General features: G+C 47.0%; 1 protein-coding gene across 1 annotated transcript; it reads right to left on the bottom strand.

The window, feature by feature from the left end:
* Positions 1 to 13,497: 13,497 nt before the first annotated feature.
* Positions 13,498 to 16,311, bottom strand: LOC142656467 (protein kinase C delta type-like). Its single transcript, XM_075831401.1, has 3 exons — positions 16,047 to 16,311; positions 15,629 to 15,691; positions 13,498 to 15,464 (listed from the first exon to the last, which is right to left on the bottom strand). Exons 1-3 carry the CDS (start codon positions 16,259 to 16,261, stop codon positions 14,810 to 14,812), a joined length of 933 nt encoding a protein of 310 aa, XP_075687516.1. The 5' UTR covers positions 16,262 to 16,311; the 3' UTR covers positions 13,498 to 14,809.
* Between the last annotated feature and the right edge of the window lie 5,296 nt (positions 16,312 to 21,607).

Below are 21,607 nucleotides of genomic sequence, written 5' to 3'. Positions count from 1 at the left end.
CATGCCATCACACTGCCGCCACCATGCCATCACACTGCCTCCACCAAATTTTACAGAGGATGTGGTGTGCTTTGGATCATGAGCCGTTCCAAGCCTTCTCCATACTTTCTTCCTCCCATCATTGTGGTACAGGTTGATCTTAGTTTCATGCTGTTCCAGAACTGGGCGGCTTGGTTACATGTTGTTTGGCAAAGTCTAATCTGGCCTTTCTATTTTTGAGTCTGATTAATGGTTTGCACCTTGTGGTGAACCCTCTGTATTTGCTCTCATGAAGTCTTCTCTTTATGGTAGACTTAGGCCTCATTTACACGAGCGTGTGCGTTTTGCGCGCGCAAAAAACGCAGCGTTTTGCGTGCGCAAAAGGCACTTGACAGCTCCGTGTGTCATCCGTGTATGATGCACGGCTGCGTGATTTTCGCGCAGCCGCCATCATAGAGATGAGGCTAGTCGACGCCCGTCACTGTCCAAGGTGCTGAAAGAGCTAACTGATCGGCAGTAACTCTTTCAGCACCCTCGACAGTGAATGCCGAACACAATATCGCGTAACCTGTTTTAAAAAAAAAGTGGTTCGTACTTACCGAGAACTTACCGGCCGTTGCCTTGGTGACGCGTCCTTGGTGACGCGTTCTTGGTGACGCGCCTCTCTTGACATCTGGCCCCACCTCCCTGGATGACGCGGCAGTCCATGTGACCGCTGCAGCCTGTGCTTGGCTTGTGATTGGCTGCAGCTGTCACTTGGACTGAATTGTCATCCCGGGAGGTCAGACTGGAGGAAGAAGCCGGGAGTTATCGGTAAGTCAGAACTTTTTTTTTTTTTGACACGTTCACGTATATTGGAATCGGAAGTCACTGTCCAGGGTGCTGAACCAGTTTAACTCTTTCAGCACCCTGCACAGTGACTGTCTCCTGCCGGGTTCGGTCAAAACGAGTTCGGCCGAACCCGGTAAAGTTCGGTTCGCTCATGTCTAAGACACTCCGTTCGGATGTTTGTAAACAGAAAAGCACGTGGTGCTTTTCTGTTTACATTCAGTTTGACAGCTCTTGCGCGAATCACGCAGTTCGCACGGAAGTGCTTCCATGCGGCATGCGTGGTTTTCACGCACCCATTGACTTCAATGGGTGCGTGATGCGCCAAAAACGCACGATTATAGAACATGTCGTGAGTTTTACGCCACGCACTCGCGCAGCGCAAAATTCACGCATCGTCTGCACAGCCCCATAGAGTAATATAGGTGCGTACGACACGCGTGAAAAGCACGCGCGTATATTACGCTCGTGTAAATGAGACCTTAGATACTGATAACCTACTTCCAGGAGAGTGTTCTTCACTTGTGTAGATGTTGTGAAGGGGTTTTTCTTTACCATGGAGAGGATTCTGCGATCATCCACCGCTGTTGTCTTCTGTGGACGTCCAGGCCTTTTGGAGTTCACGAGATCACCAGTGCGCTCTTTTTTTCCATGAATGTACCAAACTGTTGGTTTGGCCACTCCTAACATTTGTGCTCTCTCTCTGATGGATTTCTTCATCTTTTTTCAGCCTAACGATGGTCTGTTTCACTTGCATTGAGAGCTCCTTTGACCTCATGTTGTGGTTTCACAGCAACAGCTTCCAAATGCAAATGCCACCCCTGGAATCAACTCCAGACCTTTTATCTGCTGAATTGATGATAGATTAATGAGGGAATAGCCCATGCAGCCCATTAAATAACTTTAATAAATGTCCAATTGCCTTTGATCCCTAGAAAAAGAGGCAGCTACATATTAAAGAGCTGTAATTCCTAAACCCTTCCTCAAATTAGGATGTGAATACCCTCAAATTAAAGCTGAGAGTCTGCACTTTAAGCCCATATTGATTATATAACTGTATATTCAATATGTTTTGGTAAACAGCTAAAATGGCAAAACTTCTGTCACTCTCCAAATAATTCTGGACCTAACTGTATATATACACACAGTCGCGTCATATTATTATGACCGCCTCCTACTATCGACGTCGGCAGCATGTAGCCCATGAAGAAAGTGACACGGACTTAAGCAATCGTCCATTACGCAGTCACTCACCCTCTCTGGCACTCACTTATGACGGCACCCTCACCCACATATGCAGCTCTTTGTCATATGCGACTTCGTTCTTATATGGGGTTTCTTGAGTGATCTTCATTTCAAAGAACACAATTGTAGACCAATAAATGATAATCAAAATCATACAGTTACTTTCTCTTTAAGAGGCACAGGAAGCTTTATGGTTATTACACTGTAAGTGGTACAGAAATGTAAATGTAATTAACAGTTACACAATATCTCCATCTTCTACAAACTATCTCCTGGTGGGGGTCTCTCTAATACCACACCCCAGCTGTATTGCCATCACACAGCTTCCCGCCTTAAAGGGGTTGTGTCATGGCAGACATTTATGGCGTATACACAGGACATCCCATAAATCATTGCTCCCAACCATCCCGGTTTCTCACCGCTGTTCCACCGTCCCGGGCAGTCTGCAAAATGTCCCGCTGGGCGCTGCGGCTGTATCAAAACAGCTGATCGCTGCTGACAGGCGCCCTGAATGCCAGACGACTGCAGAAGCGATCAGAAGAAGGCAGGAGTCTGGCGTCGGTGTTCTCACTGGGATTGATGCCGGCCCGGGAGTGGACCAGTCTAGTCACCTGACCTGTCATCTGACCATCTGATCTACAGGGGGGCTGTGTCTGGCGCTATGTACAGGGGGGCTGTGTGTGGAGCAATCTACAGGGGGGCTCTGGTGGATCATTTTTCCATTGACCGGTAGCAGAGTTACACAACTGGAAAAAAAAATCCCCATCATGTAACTCTGCTACCTGTCAATTGAAAAGTCATCAACCACAGGGTCTCCCTCTTGACTTTCATTGTTCTCAGCCTTTTGGTTTGTCCTGCAGCTGCTGCTGCCGTGATAAGCAAATGTTATACCCAAGTTAGGAAAAGTAACACAAAGACGATATTACTGGATACATAATATTGGTGATATCCAGACAGTCTAGAGATCCGCAGTTAGAATGTGCGCGTGTTATCTGCAGAAGGATCTGGCCGTGAATTGATGTGTTTATCCGGGATATTAGGCGTGGTTAGGGGCGTGGCTTAAAAATGGCCCTCTTTTCCGAATTCAAAAATTGGGAGGTATGCATAAATGTCTGATGAATGTGGGTCCTACCTCTGGGTCCGGCACCTTCCCCCGAACATGGGTTCCTCATCTTCACATTCCCTGGTGCGGTGCTGCTCGGTTTATTCCAGTGACATAAAATATATGATCCCTATATAGTAAATTATTTTTTTTCCAAGGGAGGGACTTGGAGTTTTTACCTTTTTTTTTTTTCTTATTCAAAATTTTTATTAAGTTTCAGAACACAAAAGTTACAAAACATAGTGGAGGGGAGACCTCCACACCTTAAATAAAAAACAAACAAGGTCAGTGGACCAAAGCAAAAACAAACAAAACACCAAAGGGAAAATCAATAATGTGCATCACATCTCAACATGCAAAAGAATGGTCGGTGTCCAACAGTAGCATGAGTAATCCTTGAGGCATAACAACAGGAGGTACAGCAAGACCACTTAATTCAAACAGAGAAGAAGAGGCACATTACCCTAGACAGGGGAAGAGAAAGTATAGAGAAAGGCCCCAAGAGAGGGAGGGATAGGAGGGAGGGGAGAGGACAAGGGGATCCTGGACTCCAGTTCCGGCGTATTATGAATGAAAATCAGCAACGAGCAAAAGCCATAGTACATTTCACAGGGGCATAGGCCGACTCAGGTGACAGCCGTGAGGTAGGAAGGAGAAGAAAGAAACACTATCCAGGGAGACCATGTAGACGTGTATTTTACCACAGCTGCCGGGGAGTGAGCCACCAAGTGTTCCATTCGCTGTATCAAGGCAACTTCCCGAAACCACTCATCTAATGTTGGGGGTATGGCCGTTTTCCACCTGCGCGGGATCACTGATTTTGCCGCCTGAAGGAGATGTCTAGTTAGGGAGCTTTTATAAACTTGTATTGGCATCGGGAACATGAATAAAAGAGCTGCTTCCGGGGAGTTGGGGACAGAGACTCCAGTAACCTCCAATATCAATTTAAGTACCGCATCCCAAAAACTCCTCAACAAGGGACAACTCCACCAGACATGTGACATGGAGCCTCCCGCAGCACCACAGCGCCAACATTTGTCAGGCACAGACGGATACCATTTATGAAGCGCAGCCGGGACCCTATACCATCTAGAGACAATTTTGTAGCTAGTTTCCTGGGCCCTAATGGCTATAGAGGCTTTTTGTGAGAGGGAGAAACACCTCTTCCATTGTGCGTCAGTAAATGTAGTATGTAATTCTCTCTCCCAGGCCCCACAGAAGGAGGGGAGTTGTTGGGAACGCTGTGAAAGGAGTAATTTATATATTGTGGATATGGTATGGGTAGGTGGCTGGGAGGAGACACATAGGCGCTCAAAGTCCGTCAACCCCCTGTGAAGATGTGCGCGCCGGTTAACTGTTCCATAAAAATGTTTTAACTGGGCATACTCATATATATGGCGAGTTAGGGGCACGGCATCGGGGTAGATGGAGGTTAGAGGGAGAAGAGAGGAAGCGGAGAGGACCTGGGCAAAATACATGGGGCCGGTGGACGACCTGCCTAGGAAGGAGCGACCAGCTTTACCAGCAGGAAAGTCTGGATTATCTGTGATAGGAGTTAAAGGACCCAGAGGGTCTACAAGCGTACTTCCAGGCCCTAGGGACCTCAACGCCATGAGGGTATGGTAAACAACAAAGGAGGCTTGAGTCGGTCTATTCCCGGGCAGGATCCACGGCAGGGATGATAGGGTACTGGGACATAGTTGTTGAGCCAAACGGACCCATAATTTTGATTCGCGGTTATGAAAAAAATCTAAAACCCGTGCGTGAGTTGCCGCCAGATAGTAGAGCCGACAATCCGGCAGACCAACCCCACCCGTACCCCTGGAACGAGTCAGCAGAGCCCGGCTCAAATGTGCACGACCAGTTGGCCAAATGAAGGAGCCGAAGCATCTCTGAAGCCGCAACCAATAGGAGGATGGGTTAGAGATGGGGATCGTCTGCAGGAGATAAAGTAAGCGGGGGAGGAGAGACATCTTAATAATATTGATACGACCAAACCAGGAAAATTCAGTCTTATGCCAGGAATTAAGATCAGTGCGAAACCTGGCCAGTAGGGGGATAAAATTATTTGCAAACAATTGTGTAAGACCCCCGCTTATACGGGCACCCAAATATGTAATACCTCTGGAGGGCCATGAAAAGGGGAAATTACTTTGGAGAAGCGATACTAACGGCCCTGGGAGAGAAACATTTAACGCCTCTGACTTGGAGAAATTGATTTTGAAATTAGACCATGTTCCAAAACGAGACAACTCGGACATCAGTGAAGGCAGAGAGACATGAGGGTCTGTTAGATAGACCAATAGGTCATCAGCAAATGCTGAGCACTTGTATTCCTTCCCTCCAATATTAATACCCTTAATATCCGTGTTGCTCCGAATGGAGGCCATGAGGTGTTCCATAACCAGGACATACAACAGGGGGGATAGGGGACAGCCCTGTCGTGTGCCATTGTAGATAGGGAAAGGTGCAGAGAGGGAGCCATTTATTTTTATTTGGGCCGAAGGCGTGCGATACAATGCCATAATTTTTGCCAAAAGAGAGGGTCCCATGCCGAAGGGTTTGGTAAAGGGCAGGCCACGATATTCTGTCAAACGCCTTTTCAGCATCTAGGGACAGGATCATGAGCGGGATTCGGTTAGTCTGGGCGTGGTGAATGATATCGAAAGTTTTAAGGGTGTTGTCACGGGCCTCCCGACCAGGCACAAACCCCACCTGGTCCGGGTGGATTAGGTCAGGCAGGTATTTATTCAATCTATTGGCGAGCAATTTAGCGTAAATTTTTAGGTCTACATTGAGCAAGGAGATGGGACGATAACTGGAGCATAGTTGAGGGTCCTTACCCAGCTTAGGGATAACCACGACATGAGCCAAGGTGGAGCTAGGAGGAAACAGGACCTCCGGGGAAATAGAGTTAAAAGCTAACAACAAAAGCGGTAGCAACCGGTCCGCCAACACCTTGTAAAACTTGGCAGTGTAGCCATCCGGGCCAGGACTCTTTCCCCCAGGAAGCTCGGTTATAACCCTGAGGAGCTCCGAGGAAGTGAAATCCATATCAAGTTCCTCAGCTATCTCCCCCGACAACTGTGTGAAGGGAGATGGGAAAGAATCCCGGTCCGGCGGATGGGAGGGGACGGAGGTGGGAGGGTCAAGGTTGTAAAGATCAGAGAAAAAGCTATGGAAGCACTCCGCTATCTCTGGGGTCGTGTGAACAACTTGGCCAGAAGGAGCCTTAGTATTTGGGATGTGTGACTGGGCGATTCAATTTTTTAAAGCTCTGGCCAACATACGTCCGCTCTTATTGCCAAACTCGTAGAATTTACTGCGACAGACTTGGAGAGCGCGCTGCTGGGCAGAGTCCAACAGCTGTCTAGCGTCCTGTCGGGCAACCTGTAACTCCCTTAAAATCGGAAGAGACAGCGCACGCTTGTGAGCCAGTTCAAGAGCGCTAATTTTTTGGAGAGCAATTTTAAGGGAGTGGGCCCTTTCTCTTTTAAGGCGCGCCCCGTGTTTTATGAGGACTCCCCTGAGAACGCATTTAAGGGCTTCCCACCGAACCAATGGGGACGTATCATCCTGGGCATGATCAAGTGTGAAATGTTCCACCGTTTGAAGCAAATCAGCCTGGCACACGCCATCCAGGAGCAGGGACTCATTCAGTCTCCAAGTCCAGGGGCCTTTAGTGATGAAGGGGAGATGTAAGGTGCAATATACCGGGGCATGGTCAGACCACAGGATACTGCCAATGGACGTAGAGGCTACCCAGGGGAGAGCATGTTGCTGAAGGAAAATGTAATCCAAGCGACTGTAGGTGCCATGCGGATGGGAGTAAAAACTATAATCCTTAACCGTGGGATGTTGAATACGCCATGCATCACACAGTTGCAGTTGTAGGAGAGCACGCTTCACCCGCCTAATAGCACCGTATGCAACACTAGAGCGACCAGTAGAATTATCCACCGTCGGATCCAGGGTAAGGTTAAAGTCTCCGAACAGCACCACAGTCCCCCGGACCACCGGAAGGGCGGTTTCTATAAGTTGGAGAATGAAGGGCACCTGACCCTGGTTAGGAACATAAGCGTTAATCACCGTGAATTCCCTCCCACCAATATTAAGCACTAAGATGAGGTATCTCGCATCGGGATCCACAACAAGATTGACAACCTGATGGGGGAGAGACTTGTGAAGGGCTATGGCAACTCCACACGATCTGGAAAGGGGATTATTACTGAAATGCCACGTAGTGTAATGTTTGTGCTTGATAGTAGGGGTATGTCCCTCCTTAAAATGTGTTTCCTGGAAGCATGCGATGTGTACCTTACGCTTGTGTAGATGGTGTAAAATTTGCGCCCGCTTTTCAGGAACATTCAGCCCCTTCACGTTGAAGGAGGCAATAGTAAGGTCAGCCATGGATGCAGACTAAACGGCTCGCTGAGGTATGCCGGGTAGCGCACAAAGGATCGGAGTCCAGGATCGCCAGGAGGGAAGCAGAGGAGGGAAACAAGCTAGGAGTAAAGAACAAAGCATTAGAGAAAAACACAAACATAAAATCAAACCAAAAAGGCAGTACGAAAACCACTGCCGCACAAGCTAAGCGCACAATTACGGAGGACCAAAAATTCGGTCCAAAACCTACAGGGGGAAGGTGACAACTACGCATAAGAGTTATCCGCACTCCTTAGCGTATAATAATATAAGTATTAACAGCTTAACATCATTTGCACATTTTAAATAACAAGAGAGGAAGACATTGGAAGGCATCTGAAGGAAATACTCATAGCAACAAGTAATCTTGAAATCAGACAGCAAGTAAGTAAAAGGAGGAATTCCAGGAGCGGCAGTCCGGGTCATCACGCCGAACGGGCTGATTCCATGGGTGGAGTAGGGTCCCGTTCTTGTCGGCGCCTAGATCGTCTGCGAGGTCCACGCGGAGGGCGACCCTCCACCACAGCCAGGGGCCCAGAGAACGGGCGTCTCCCCCGCGATCCCCCGCCAGCAGAGGATAACAACGAGGGCCACTCCGTTAGTGCAACATGAGGAAGGTTCAAGTCCCGCAAGAAACCAGGCAGGTCGGCCGGGGATCGCACAGTGTAGGTACGGCCCTCCTGTCGGACCATCAGGGCAAACGGGAAGCCCCACCTGTAGATGATGTCCCGATTCCGAAGCACCTCCAGCAGGGGTTTGAGAGCAGCTCTTTGCGCCAGCGTATGTCGAGATAAATCCGGCAAAATACGTAACTGCGTGCCTTGGTGGAGAATGATGGGCTGCCGTCGGATTTTTTGGAAGATAGAGTCCTTGATTGCATAAAAATGGATTCGGCAGATGACATCCCTCGGCCGAGGATCGTCAACACTTACAGGGCGGAGAGCTCTATGCGCCCGGTCGATCTCTATATGGGTATTCGGCGGACGGCCAAGTAAAGTATTGAAGATGGTGGAGAGAGTCGAAAACAGATCAGACGCAGGAACAGATTCGGGCAACCCTCGAACACGTAGGTTGTTCCTCCTATTGCGGTTTTCAATATCATCAAGGTGCTGCTGCAAAGTGAACAACTGAGCTGAGTGCTGCTGGATAGTGGATTGGATATCTGCAATAGTGGCATTATCAGCAACCCGGTCCTGCGTAAGAGTGTCCACCCTCGTAGAAAGTGAGGAAAGTTCAGCACGAAACTGTGTAAACTCCATCTTGCATTCTTCAACGATCTGTCTGGCAAAGGAAGTCATATCAGCCCTAGTAGGCAATAATTGAACAAGCTGGCGGATATCTGAGAGAGTCGCCGGCCGATTTTCACACATAGATCCAGACGACGGGTCGGTAAAACTTAATTCACTACTGGCTGGCGTGTCCACTTCAGGGGACGGGAGTGGGTGTACTTGAGGACCTTGGCCACTTGCACGTAATGCAGGCATATTCCCAGGGTGCTGGGGAGACCCCACAGGTAGGGTCAAGGCTGTGGTTGTTGGGGCATTGGGGAAGCTGTGCCATGCGGAGCCAGAGGACCACGAGGGAGAGGCCACCACCAGCCCAGGGTCCCCGGGCGGGAGGGGAAGCACCGGAGCTGTCGGTCCCATAGGGTGTGAGGTGGGCTGGGTGATGGGAGGCTCAGGGCCTAGGTACTCACTGTGCCTCCTAGCTAGCTCCTCCAATTGCGGAACTGCAGGCTGGGCAGGTGTGGTCTCTCTCATTCCCGGGGATGGAAGTAGGCCGCTATCGGGTCTCGGCAGGAGAGGGCCCGCAGGCCATGAGCGCAGTGACGGGGGAGGGTGTCGTCCCGGGATGCGCAGGCCCTCCAGAGAGCCATTTTGAGAGGCCTCATGGTCTTGCGGCAGGGGAACGGCATCCGCCGCTGCAGGGGCCCCCAATGCCTCCCAGCTAGACCGGGGATCTGGTGCCTCTGGGTCCGGTACCTTCTGTGCTGGTCCCCTCTCTTCCGGGTCAGCTGAAAGAAGGACCGTGCTCTCCAGAGCAGGCCCGTATCCGCTCGCCTCATGGTCCCGGCGGCCATCTTGGAGATCGGCAGGCGTTGTCGGCCGTGCCGCAGGAACTATCACCGCCCGGGAAGGAGACAGAGGACCGGGAACCATCAAGGGCTGCACCTCAGAAGGTGAGTGAATTTGCCCTGCTGTCGTCTCCGTCGCCCCTGAGTACTGGGCCGTTGAAGCTGAAGGGGTCGGGCGGCCATCTTGACCACCGGCCTCGGCCCGCATCGCAGCCCGCAGCTGCATCTGGGGCTGTCGCCCAAAATAATCCCCGATATCGCGCTGGGGCGATGAGGGGCATGAAGGGGCTGCTGGCTTTGTTTTTTTTGAGTTCTTCCCCATATCTGGGAGTGGATGTCAGCCGATTTTGGACACGCTGTTAGAGGAGCTGGAGAGAGCACGTCTTCACTCTCCCATAGCTGGCCACGCCCCGGAGTTTTTACCTTTTGACATTTTATAGCGTGTCAATTAGAAATACATAGAGGTGTTATCCCCACTAGGGCCGTATTTGCCATTAGGTACCTGTGAACAGATGCATAGGGCGGCATTATTGAAGGGGCATGTAAGGGTGGCACATCCAGTACAATATATGAGCACAGGAACCAGACAGGTGGCAGATTTTACACAACTTTACTTCAGAAATGAAATGAGTATCTGTGGGTTATACAGTGACACTATATCAGTCTCTGCAAATCTCCACATATCACAGTCACAGGCGTCTCCTCAGCTCCCACCTGCCACATCCGTGAGGACAGTCCCAGCAGTTCTCAGCCACTCCTGTAGCTGTCTCAGTCTCCACAGTTTTCTCTAAATTCTGCTCTCTTTCCCGACTTTCCTCTCATGAGTTTCTCTGCAGTCTCTCTTTATACTCTCCTCTCATGAGTTTCTCATGAGTTTCTCTTTATACTCTCCTCTCATGAGTTTCTCTGCAGTCTCTCTCCCTTCCCTCTCTTGTCTGCTCCTCTAGCACAGAGCTCCTTCTCCTCTAGCACAGAGCTCCTCCTCCTGCTCCTCTAGCACAGAGCTCCTCCTCCTGCTCCTCTAGCACAGAGCTCCTCCTCCTGCTCCTCTAGCACAGAGCTTCTCCTCCTCTTGCTCCTCTAGCACAGAGCTCCTACTACTACTGCTCCTCTAGCATAGAGCTCCTCCCCCTGCTCCTCTAACACAGAGCTCCTCCTCCTGCTCCTCTAGCACAGAGCTCCTCCTCCTGCTCCTCTAGCACAGAGCTCCTACTACTACTGCTCCTCTAGCACAGAGCTCCTCCTCGTGCTCCTCTAGCACAGAGCTCCTCCTCCTGCTCCTCTAGCACAGAGCTCCTCCTCCTGCTCCTCTAGCACAGAGCTCCTCCTCCTGCTCCTCCCTACCTTTCTAGAACTTTCCTCAGTCTGCTATGCTGGGCTTTCTGGGCATGCTCAGTACAATCTGTCAAATTACTCATTAGTAAAAATATTTCTTCTACAAATATAACAAGACAGATAACAGTAATAAGGAACTACAGTTACAGCATACGCAGAGTACAGCAGAATACAGATTACACAGACTACAATCATTTATCCCAGCCATGTTCACCCCTCTTAGAGGCAACTTTTATTTTTTTATACTACTCACTGCTGCTGTGGTCAGAGTGGTGGGAGATCATTTAGGCCGGGTTCCCACAGGTTGTATACGCTACATAAAACTACACAGCGTATCCAACCTAGAACCCACAGAATATTCCATCCGAAATACCGCACTATGTAGTGGTGCAGTTTTTTGGGCGGAACTTCTTGTTAAGGAAAAAAAACGTTCATACTTAACCCCTGCCGTAGTTATGGTGACGCATTCCTCCATTGACATGCAGTCCGGCCTACCGGGTTTACACTACAGCCCATGAAACCGCTGCAAAAGTCTCAACACTTGGCTATTTGTTTCGGGTTTTACATTCTTATTGAATTCAAAAGGGCGAAAACCCGCAACAGAAAAGCAACGAAAACGCAACATAAATTGACATTCTGCAGATTAAGAATTCACACCGCAGGTCAATTTATAAATGTTTTCGCTGCGCGGGCATGAGATTTTCAGTCTGCCTGTCTCCTAATAAACGTATTACCCGTAGTACTGACCTGCGCTGCAGCAATTAGCGATAGCGTCTTCTGCAGTATTTTGAGATATTAAATAAAGCTGTGACCGGCCCCATCCATGAAAGAATTTAGTTATATTTGTTTTATTTCTAGATGGGCTGGAGAGAATTTGTAAATGGGTTTTCCGATTTCATGTACTAAAGCTTAATCACGTTATAAATATACATTATGTTTAAATTCCTAACCACTACGTTACATTCAGAGGCTTCATCCCCTTACACAGCTCGTCCTGCTCTCAGTTGAGATGTACACACAATTGTATCCAGTCTAGGCAATGTTCTCTAAGGCCTCATTCACACGACAGGTTTTCCCGGCCGGGTGCCGGCCGTTCATAAATCGGCCAGCACCCGGCTGCATTAGGAATAATAGACCCCTAATGGGGGTATTCACACGACCGATTTTTTGATGGCCGGGAAAACCGGCCGTCAAAAAATAGGACATGCTCTATTTTCGGCCGGGTGCCCGGCCGCCCGGCTCCCATAGAAGTCTATGGGGCCGGGTAATACCCGGCCATCACCGGAATGTGTCCCGAGTGACGGCCGGGTTTTCCGTCGCTTGCGCTCTATCTCCTCCTCCTCACAGCGCAGAGTGCATGTGAGAAGGAGGAGTTTATGCCATTCGGACGAATGGCTGTACACTGTGTGGCAGGGCCGGGGTGTACAGCAGGTGGAAGGGAGCGCTGCGCTGGCTCCCTTCCCCTGCTTGTTTTAAAAGCGCCCTGGCCCGGCGACACCTTCGATGGCGCCGCTAGCAGCTGCTGCTGCTGCGGCTGCTACTACTGTAGCGACGCCACTATAGCAGAGCGGGGAGGTATCTCCCCGCTCTGCTATGTGCTAGCCCCACTTTAGCTCCTTGAAGGAGCGGAATCCCCGTGTCATTACACAGCTAGGCAGATTTACTATTCAGGAGATTTAGAAAGTTGGGTGACACCACCTGTGAGAGCTGTAATGGCAGCAATATTGGTTGTCATCCTGCTTTCCCAGAATCACATATAAATAGCAAATTCTAGAATAGACCATTCCTATAAGATCTCAGTGTGAGCGCCTGCCTACAGGGGATTTTCCTTGTTCTTGAACATTTCTCTGTGATGTGAAGAATCTGGTAGAAGCATCCATGAGGTGAATGTCCTGACTGTAGGGGGCAGCATTGTAGCAGATCCACCAATCTCCACTGTGCCCCATTCATTGTATCCAGTCTAGGCAATCCTCCATGAGAGAAATACTCCAGTTCTCACCTGCACTGATACATTGTAACAAACTCTCTTATCATTGTATAACCCATTTTCAAGTGCTCTATTAGGGAATTAGAGATAATAGAAAGGTGTTTTCCGTTCAGGACGCTCATCGACTAGCCAGAATAGAGAAGGGCTACAAACAGTATCTCCTGTTCAGGAGGATCCGACACGTCCATGTATTACATTGTGATTTTAGTTGGACCTGTGTAATGCTTCATTCCACCTTTAGAGGCGCAGTAGGAAATATTAACACTTGCAAGTCGGTTTCCCCACAGATGACAAGATCCCTCTAACAAAATGGAAGTTGTAAAAGGCCGACAACCCCTGTAAAGCTCTGTTCACACCAAATTTGGTTTTATATCTGACCTATACCTTTTAAATGGCTTAAACCTGGAGAATCAGACATTGGGGCCTATACAGCATTTACTACATAGACGACCAATGGGAATAAAAACAAGCACAAAGATGTAGGGGGTAAAAGAAAGATTTTATTTATAGATAAGAGGGGGGTATATTTTATTATTAGGATTTTTTTAAATAGAATTATTAAGTAATATGTATATGTATGTGTCAAATATTTTAAATATATATGTAAATTTAAGGCCGTGTTGATCCAGAGGAAGGCGAAAACCCCTGTGATGAATGGGCCAATTCTCATATAAGGGGGAAAATTCCTTCCTGACCCCAAATATGGCGATCAGAATAATCCCAGGATCAAAGGCTGATGTGTAATATGTGTAATATGGGGGTAAACTTAAAAAAAATTACTTTTTTAAATTATTTTTCTTTCTTTATATTATATTATAAGTGTAGCTACTTATTAATCTATCATCCTAAACCTAATTAAGGCCGTGTTGATCCAGAGGAAGGCGAAAACCCCCTGTGAGGAATGAGCCAATTGTCCTCATATTAAGGGGGGAAAATTCCTTCCTGACCCCAAATATGGCGATCAGAATAATCCCAGGATCAAAGGCTGATGTGTAATATGGGGGTAAACTTGAAAAATTATTATTTTTTTATTATTTTTATTTATATTATATTATAAGTGTACCTACTTATTAATCTTTTATCCTAAACCTAATTAAGGCCGTGTTGATCCAGAGGAAGGCGAAAACCCCCTGTGAGGAATGAGCCAATTGTCCTCATAGTAAGGGGGGAAAATTCCTTCCTGACCCCAAATATGGCGATCAGAATAATCCCAGGATCAAAGGCTGATATCTCATCTATCTATAATATGTGTCTACGTGCGGGTGTCTATACTTATCATATAGTGTGTGTGCCTATACTTATCATATAGTGTGGGTGCCTATACTTATAATATAGTGCTAGTGTCTATACTATGTGTCTACGTGTGGGTGTCTATACTTATCATGTAGTGTGGGTGTCTGTACTTATTATGAAGTGTGGGTGATGTGGGTGTAATGTATGATGTGTGTATTACTTACCTGGCCTGTGCTGGGGTAAGTTCAGGGATAATAGCCGCTCAGGTACATTTGCCGCTACTCAGGATCGTCAGGACTGCAAGATGCGGCTATTGTTCCTGAACTCTACAGATGGAATCTAAGCACAGGCCGCTCCTGGGGGTGAAGAGGATCTTCAGGCCGGAGTGATGTCAGATGCCAGCCCGGGATTGGAGGATGCCAAGTCAAGCAACTGGGGTAGCAACAAGATGGCAAAGGTGCAGCATGTAGATGGTACGGAGAGAGATGATGTTCTAGGGCAGCCGAGGCGAGATACAGCAGCAGAGATTTGAGGTGCGGGTCAGGAGGCATGAAGTTCTGGGCAGTGGATCTCATCAATTTAAGAAGCAGCAGAGACAAAGTCATTGGAAGAGACAGAGGCAGAAGACACGGACAATGAGGAGGAACAGAAGGTAAGAAAAACATCTGATGAGTGTTATCTCCAGAGGAGGAGGATCTAACCCGGTCCAGCTTGGTGACATATAGCTGAATCCGGCCAAGGGGCGAAGAGATTTTTTACTCTCCGGCCACTGCAGATGGTGATTCTCCAGAACTGGCTCAAATGGTGTGAATGGCGGCCGTGCTCTCCTCTCCTCCAGTTCCTCCCAGCCGATGGTGGAAAAGCATGGATGCGCTCTGATGTTCCCGCGCACACCCAGGCGCTTCTTAGGATTCTTATGCAGCAGTTTTTTGACGAGATGTTTTACGTCAGTGTTAAGCCAAGATGGAAATATGGGCTTTTTGGTGGTGATGGCTTTGTAAGCCGTTTGCCGGTCTGGGCCGTTGTTAAAGGGGAAGCGTCCTGTTGACATTCTGGACACCACAATCCCCAGGCTCCACCAATCAACTGCTGGGCCATATCTCTTCCTAAGAAGCACCTCAGGGGCCATGTAATAAAATGTTCCCGTCACTCCACGGATGTTATTGGAGGCGGTGACGCCATCTTGGGCGAGCCCCAGGTCGATGATTCGGATGTGGCCAGCTGCATCCAGCATGATGTTATCAGGCTTTAGATCTCTGCAAAGAAATGAGACAAGAGAATGAGAAATCTGCCCAGTGATACAGGAGGGTGATGGGTCACTGCAAGACTAAACAGAATAGCCATTCAGGACCCTAGGAAAGCTGGGTGCATTATTTCCAGCATGTAAAGAAGACAAAAAAAAGAGGAAAGTTCTGCTTACCGGTGGACGATGTTGTGTCCATGGAGGAACTGGAGGCCACACACAATCTCTGCTGTGTAGAATCTGATGGGAAAAACAGATTGTAGTCTCAATGTCATCAAAAATTCATTCATCAATTCCCTAATATCATGTGTGATTCTGTGGGGTCTGTGGCAGAGAAGAGGAGCTGTTTATGGCAGCCTGTATTATCTCTATTCTCTGCATTGTCCTTCATCTGACCTCCTAGCTAAGTTTTCCTCACCCGAGAAAGAGATTCAGTTTTCTGTCCTATCCCTTTATCTAAATCCCTTAGCCAAGGCTGAGTGGGTTGTGGCCACCATCTCTCCCCTGACTACACCCCTGACCTCAGCTGTTATCCCCCTCCTCTGTTCCGTTATTGGTATATTCCCCTCAGTCTCCTGATTAGTTATTTACTAACCTTACGCTGCCGGTGTCCAAGCAGCCGCACATCCTGATCGAAGCCTCCAGGCTGCCACCGGACAGATACTCCGTGATAAAGCATGCGCTCTCCCGAGACTGTTGTGCGGCATAGAGGTGGCATAGGAATGGGCAGTCTCGGGCCGCCAGGAGTATCCGCCGCTCTCTCATGATTACTTCTGTATTGTCCCGTTTGGTTATCATCTTTACGGCCATATAGGTGTTTCGGCCGGGGACTGATGCCAGCACCACCTGAGGAAAACAAGTGGACAATCCTCATGAGAAGAAGAACGAACAGGGGTGGACTGAGGGGTCGTCATTTGGGTAATACCCAGGACCCTACAGCTGAATAAAGCTGAGCTCCCGGCATAATGCAGTGTCCGCTGTTGGATGTTCTATGGAGAGGTCTTAAGGACAAGCAGTAGATAGGTCTTTGACTTGGTTGGGATCCATACAGCTACTATAATGTGTAATGTGGACATAGAGGTCACTGTATGTATTGTTTCCTTATAGCAGCTTAAATGGGCCAGGACATGGAAATAAATAATGCCCCCTCCCCCACAGCTGTGAACTTTGAGATCAGCAATGAATCGGAATACCCCTTTATAGCAGCACTAGACCTAAATGTGATGATAAGAGGAACAGATGAGATATATGACATAAAGCAGTGGTCACTGGGAAGGACATTTTCTGGATGTCTGATCATGAATTCCATAGAAGAACATACAATCACCATCTACACAATATTAACCCCTTAACGCACCTTGACGCAACTTTATGTCATAGTTTGCCCTGCATTAAGGCACCATGAAGTACAGTTACGTCATGGTGCTATTCTGTCACTATGTCAAAAGACATGGTGACAGAACAGTGACATCGGCAGTCACAGACAGTCGATAAGTCACAGTGACTCATCAGGGGAACAATCGCAGCGCGGCGCCGCCAACGATCGCTGTGATTGATCAGTCAGTAGGGACTGACCAAACACAGTATTGCAGCATTGTTACCGGGCTAAAAGAGCTGGGTAGCCACGCTAGCCGATCGGCTGTTAGCAACAGGAGGCCTAACAATGTCTGTCAAGTACGGCAACCTGTTAGGCCCCGCTCGGAGGTGGGGCTTAAAAGGCTTCTGGTCGCAGATGAAAGATGGTGGCGGGCTCTGAAGCTGAACCTGCGCCATGAGTCGAAGGGTGTCAGCTGTATGTTACAGCTGCCATCTTGCTATAACGGCAGGGAACGGAGCTAGCACCGTACCCTGCCATTAACCCCTTAGATGCCGCGATCAAAAGCGATCGCGGCATCTTAGTGGTTTCCAGCAGATCGGCATCGCTGCGATGTGGTCGCACGGATTCTTAATGGGCTTGCTGTCAGTGAATAGCTTACAAGGGTAGTGCAATGTATTAGAATAAAGTTGATAGGTGCAGGTCTTCAAGTCCCCTAGTGGAACAAAAAAAAAAAAGTTCAGCTAAAGTGTAAAAATTAAAGTTCTAAGTTCAAAAATTAAAAACTGCCTTTTTTCCTATAAGTCTTTTATTATAGGGAAAAAAATGAAATCGTTAAAGTACACATATTTGGTATCACCGCGTTGGTAACAACCCAAACTATAAAACCATAATATTATTTTTCCCGCACGGTGAACACCGCAAAAAAATAAAATAAAAAACAATGCCAGAATAACAATTTTTTTGGTCACATCCCTTCTAAAGTATAATAAAAAGTGATCAAAAAGTGATCATAAAGTCGCATGTACCCCAAAATGGTACCAATAAAAACTACAACCAAAAACAATCAAGCAAAATTTGAGCTCCAAAAGCCAAATGGCGCTCCTTCCCTCCTGAACCCTGGCGTGGGTCCAAACAGCAATTTATTACCACATATGGGGTATTGCCATACTCAGAAGAGTTTGCTTTACAAATTTTGGGTTTCTTTTTCTCTTTATCTATTGTGAAAATGAAAAACATCTGAGCTAAAACAACAATTTATTAGAAAAAAACTTAGATTTTCATTTTCACAGCCTAATTACACTAAATTCAGCAAAATACCTGTGGGTCAAAATCCTCACTATGCCCCTTGATAAATTCCTTGAGGGGTGTAGTTTGCCAAATGTTGTCTTTTTTTGAGGAGTTTGCTTTGTTTTGGCCCCACAAGACCTCTTCAAACCTGACATGGTGCCTAAAATATAGTCTAATAAAAATAAGACCCCAATATCCACTAGGTGCTCCTTTGTTTCTGAGGGTGGTGTTTCCGTCCAGTACCACGCTAGGGCCACATGTGGGATATTTCTAAAAGCTGCAAAATCTGGGCAATAAATATTGAGTTGCGTTTCTCTGGTAAAACCTTCTGTGTTACAGAAAAAAATGGATTAAAACTGATTTTCTGCAAAAAAAATGACATTTGTAAATTTCACCTTTAATTTGCTTTAATTCTTGTGAAACGCCTAAAGGGTTAAGAAACGGTCTAACTGCTGTTTTGAATAATTTGAGGGGTTCAGTTTTTAAAATGGGGTGATTTATAGGGGGTTTATAGTATATAAGGCCCTCAAAACCAGTTCAGAACGGAACCGGTCCCTAAAATAAGGCTTTTGATATTTTCTTGGAAATGTGAGAAGTTGCTGCTAAAATTCTAAGCCTTGTAACGTCCTAGAAAAATAAAAGCACGTGCAAAAAACTATGCAAACATAAAGTAAACATATGGGAAATGTGAAATAGTAGCTATTTTGTGTGGTATTACTATTTGTCTTACAAGCAGATGCATTTAAATTTAAGAAAATACTAATTTTTGCAATTTTTCTCCAAATTTTGGTGTTTTTCATAAATAAACACTGAATGTGTCGACCAAATTTCACCACTAACTTAACTGGTTCCCGACTGCTGGCTGTGCTTTTACGGCCAGCGGTCAGGGTCCTTAAAACCCGCGCCATAGACTTTTTACGGCTCGGGTTTTAACTTGCTGCCCGAGCGATTGGGCAGCTGAATGTCGGGTCTCCGGCTGTCAGTGACTGTCGGGGACACTGAGGAGAGGATAGAAGCAGCTTTCGCTGCTTCTGTCTTCTCTGATCACTTGTAGACAGCGCTCAATGAACGCAGTGTATAGGAATAGAGGCAGCGGCGGCGCCACTGTCTCTATTGCTCCCGGTGATCATGTGACGGGTCACATGATCGCCGGGTCCCGTTAGTGACAGACTGCAGCTGGGTCTAACTAGCACAGCCCTATCAGTGACAATCGTCACTATGAGAGGGCTGATTTCCCCTGTAACTGGGGCTGCTGTGCATCTCAAGTTATAGTGTAAAAGAAAGAAAAAAAATATATAACGTTCCCCAGAGGTCTGTTTTGACCTTTGAGGGACAGACCATAGTAATTAAAAAATAAAAGTAAAGTAAAGTGCAAAAAAAATTAATAATAAATACACATAAAATACCCACCCCAAAAAAAACGTTCCCCCCCCCGCCAATCATTGTCGTAACGCTAGCGCTGACCCAATTATCCTAATGTAGACATGTAATATATTAAAATTTACGGTAGACAATGACGATCACAAATAAAAGTTCTATTTTAGGGTAAAACTATGTTATTACCCAAAAAAAAAAATAGCTGAAAAGTTAAAAAGCTTATTTTTTTACTATTATTTTCAAACTTTAAGAATAAAAATTCAAAAATAGCAAAAAGGATGTGTATAAAAACGATAAAAAAAGAAACCTGCATTGTCTATGGAAAAAACATCTCAAAAATCACTTGTTAGCCCAACAAATAAAAAAGTCATACCCTAACACGTGCTAAAAAGGGTTAAACGGTGTCTGGTCCTGAAGGCTCAAAATAGCGCGATCCTGAACTGGTTAAAGTCCAATTTGTCACGAGAAAACAATCTCAGAATCGCTTGAACAAATAAAAGCATTTCAAAGTTATTACCACTTCAAGTGATACATGTCAGATTTGAAAAAAATGGTCTGGTCCTTAGGCCAAAACAGTCTTAGTCACTAAGGGGTTAAATGGCTGATAACAGAAAACAATAGATGCAGATAAAACAAAAAATAGGTTTACTGTCCCTTTAAAATTAAATAAGGAGTTGTAATACTCACTTTGCCAAAGCTGCCCCTACCCAGGACCTGGTGGATGGTGAAGCGGCTGATGTTAAAGAGGCTCTGTCACCAGATTTTGCAACCCCTATCTGCTATTGCAGCAGATAGGCGCTGCAATGTAGATTACAGTAACGTTTTTATTTTTTAAAAACGAGCATTTTTGGCCAAGTTATGACCATTTTCGTATTTATGCAAATGAGGCTTGCAAAAGTACAACTGGGCGTGTTGAAAAGTAAAAGTACAACTGGGCGTGTATTATGTGCGTACATCGGGGCGTGTTTACTACTTTTACTAGCTGGGCGTTGTGTATAGAAGTGTCATCCACTTCTCTTCACAACGCCCAGCTTCTGGCAGTGCAGCACTGTGACGTCACTCACAGGTCCTGCATCGTGTCGGCACCAGAGGCTTCAGATGATTCTGCAGCAGCATCGGCGTTTGCAGGTAAGTCGATGTAGCTACTTACCTGCAAATGCTGATGCTGCTGCAGAATCAAGTGTAGCCTCTGGTGCCGACACGATGCAGGACCTGTGAGTGACGTCACAGTGCTGCACTGCCAGAAGCTGGGCGTTGTGAAGAGAAGTGGATGATACTTCTATACACAACGCCCAGCTAGTAAAAGTAGTAAACACGCCCCGATGTACGCACATAATACACGCCCACTTGTACTTTTACTTTTCAACACGCCCAGTTGTACTTTTGCAAGCCTCATTTGCATAAATACGAAAATGGTCATAACTTGGCCAAAAATGCTCGTTTTTTAAAAATAAAAACGTTACTGTAATCTACATTGCAGCGCCTATCTGCTGCAATAGCAGATAGGGGCTGCAAAATCTGGTGACAGAGCCTCTTTAAGCCTGGCATAGGGGCTGGATGTTCCAGAGTCTTGGCTGCTCCCAGAACTTGGCTCCTCATCCTCCAATCCTCTGTGGTCTCCTCTGTCCTGGTCTCCTCTCCTCTTCTTAAATCCTGCGACGTTCTCCTCTTCCCTCTTCCTCTTCTCGTCTCCTCTCTTCTTCTTCTCGTTGTGTCCAGTGGACGCCATTTCCGCAAATCTCTTCCAAACTGTAGACCTCCGTCTAATCGCTGCCGTCGACAGTTGAAAGTAAACAGCAGTTGGTCGTGTGCAGGTCACATGATGTCAGAGGTCATGGAATCCTCAGGTGGCACCTGCCTGGCACTGATCTGCCATATCTGATGTGGGCATCAAGGGGGACAGTCTAGTGTCCAGGGGAATGAGAGAGAATTTCATGGCGGGTTCTTCTAGTTCTGTATTATTAGTAGATGGGAATGGGGGCAAATAAAGAGTCTGGTATATTAGGGCTGGCATTGGTGCCCGTAGCTCATCAGAAACTGTAAATAATAGTTGGATAATACATGTTCATGGGTTTTTACTACTTACGTCTCTGTAAATGTATAATCGATATGTGCAGATAGCAGAATGCACCGATTATACTGAGATAAGATTCGCTGTATAGACACCGCTCATC

The sequence above is a fragment of the Rhinoderma darwinii genome, chromosome 6 (assembly GCF_050947455.1).
Source record: "Rhinoderma darwinii isolate aRhiDar2 chromosome 6, aRhiDar2.hap1, whole genome shotgun sequence".
NCBI classification, from domain to species: Eukaryota; Metazoa; Chordata; class Amphibia; order Anura; family Rhinodermatidae; genus Rhinoderma; species Rhinoderma darwinii.
The sequence above is the reverse complement of the archived record's forward strand: the minus strand, read 5'-3'. Positions and strand labels throughout refer to the sequence as shown.

Coding starts and splice junctions, on each gene's coding strand:
- LOC142656467 (XM_075831401.1), bottom strand. CDS start 16,261: ATGGCCGTAAAGATGATAACCAAACGGGACAATACAGAAGTAATCATG. Junction 15,692..16,046: donor TTGGACACCGGCAGCGTAAG/GTTAGTAAATAA, acceptor TTTTCCCATCAG/ATTCTACACAGCAGAGATTG. Junction 15,465..15,628: donor GGACACAACATCGTCCACCG/GTAAGCAGAACT, acceptor ATTTCTTTGCAG/AGATCTAAAGCCTGATAACA.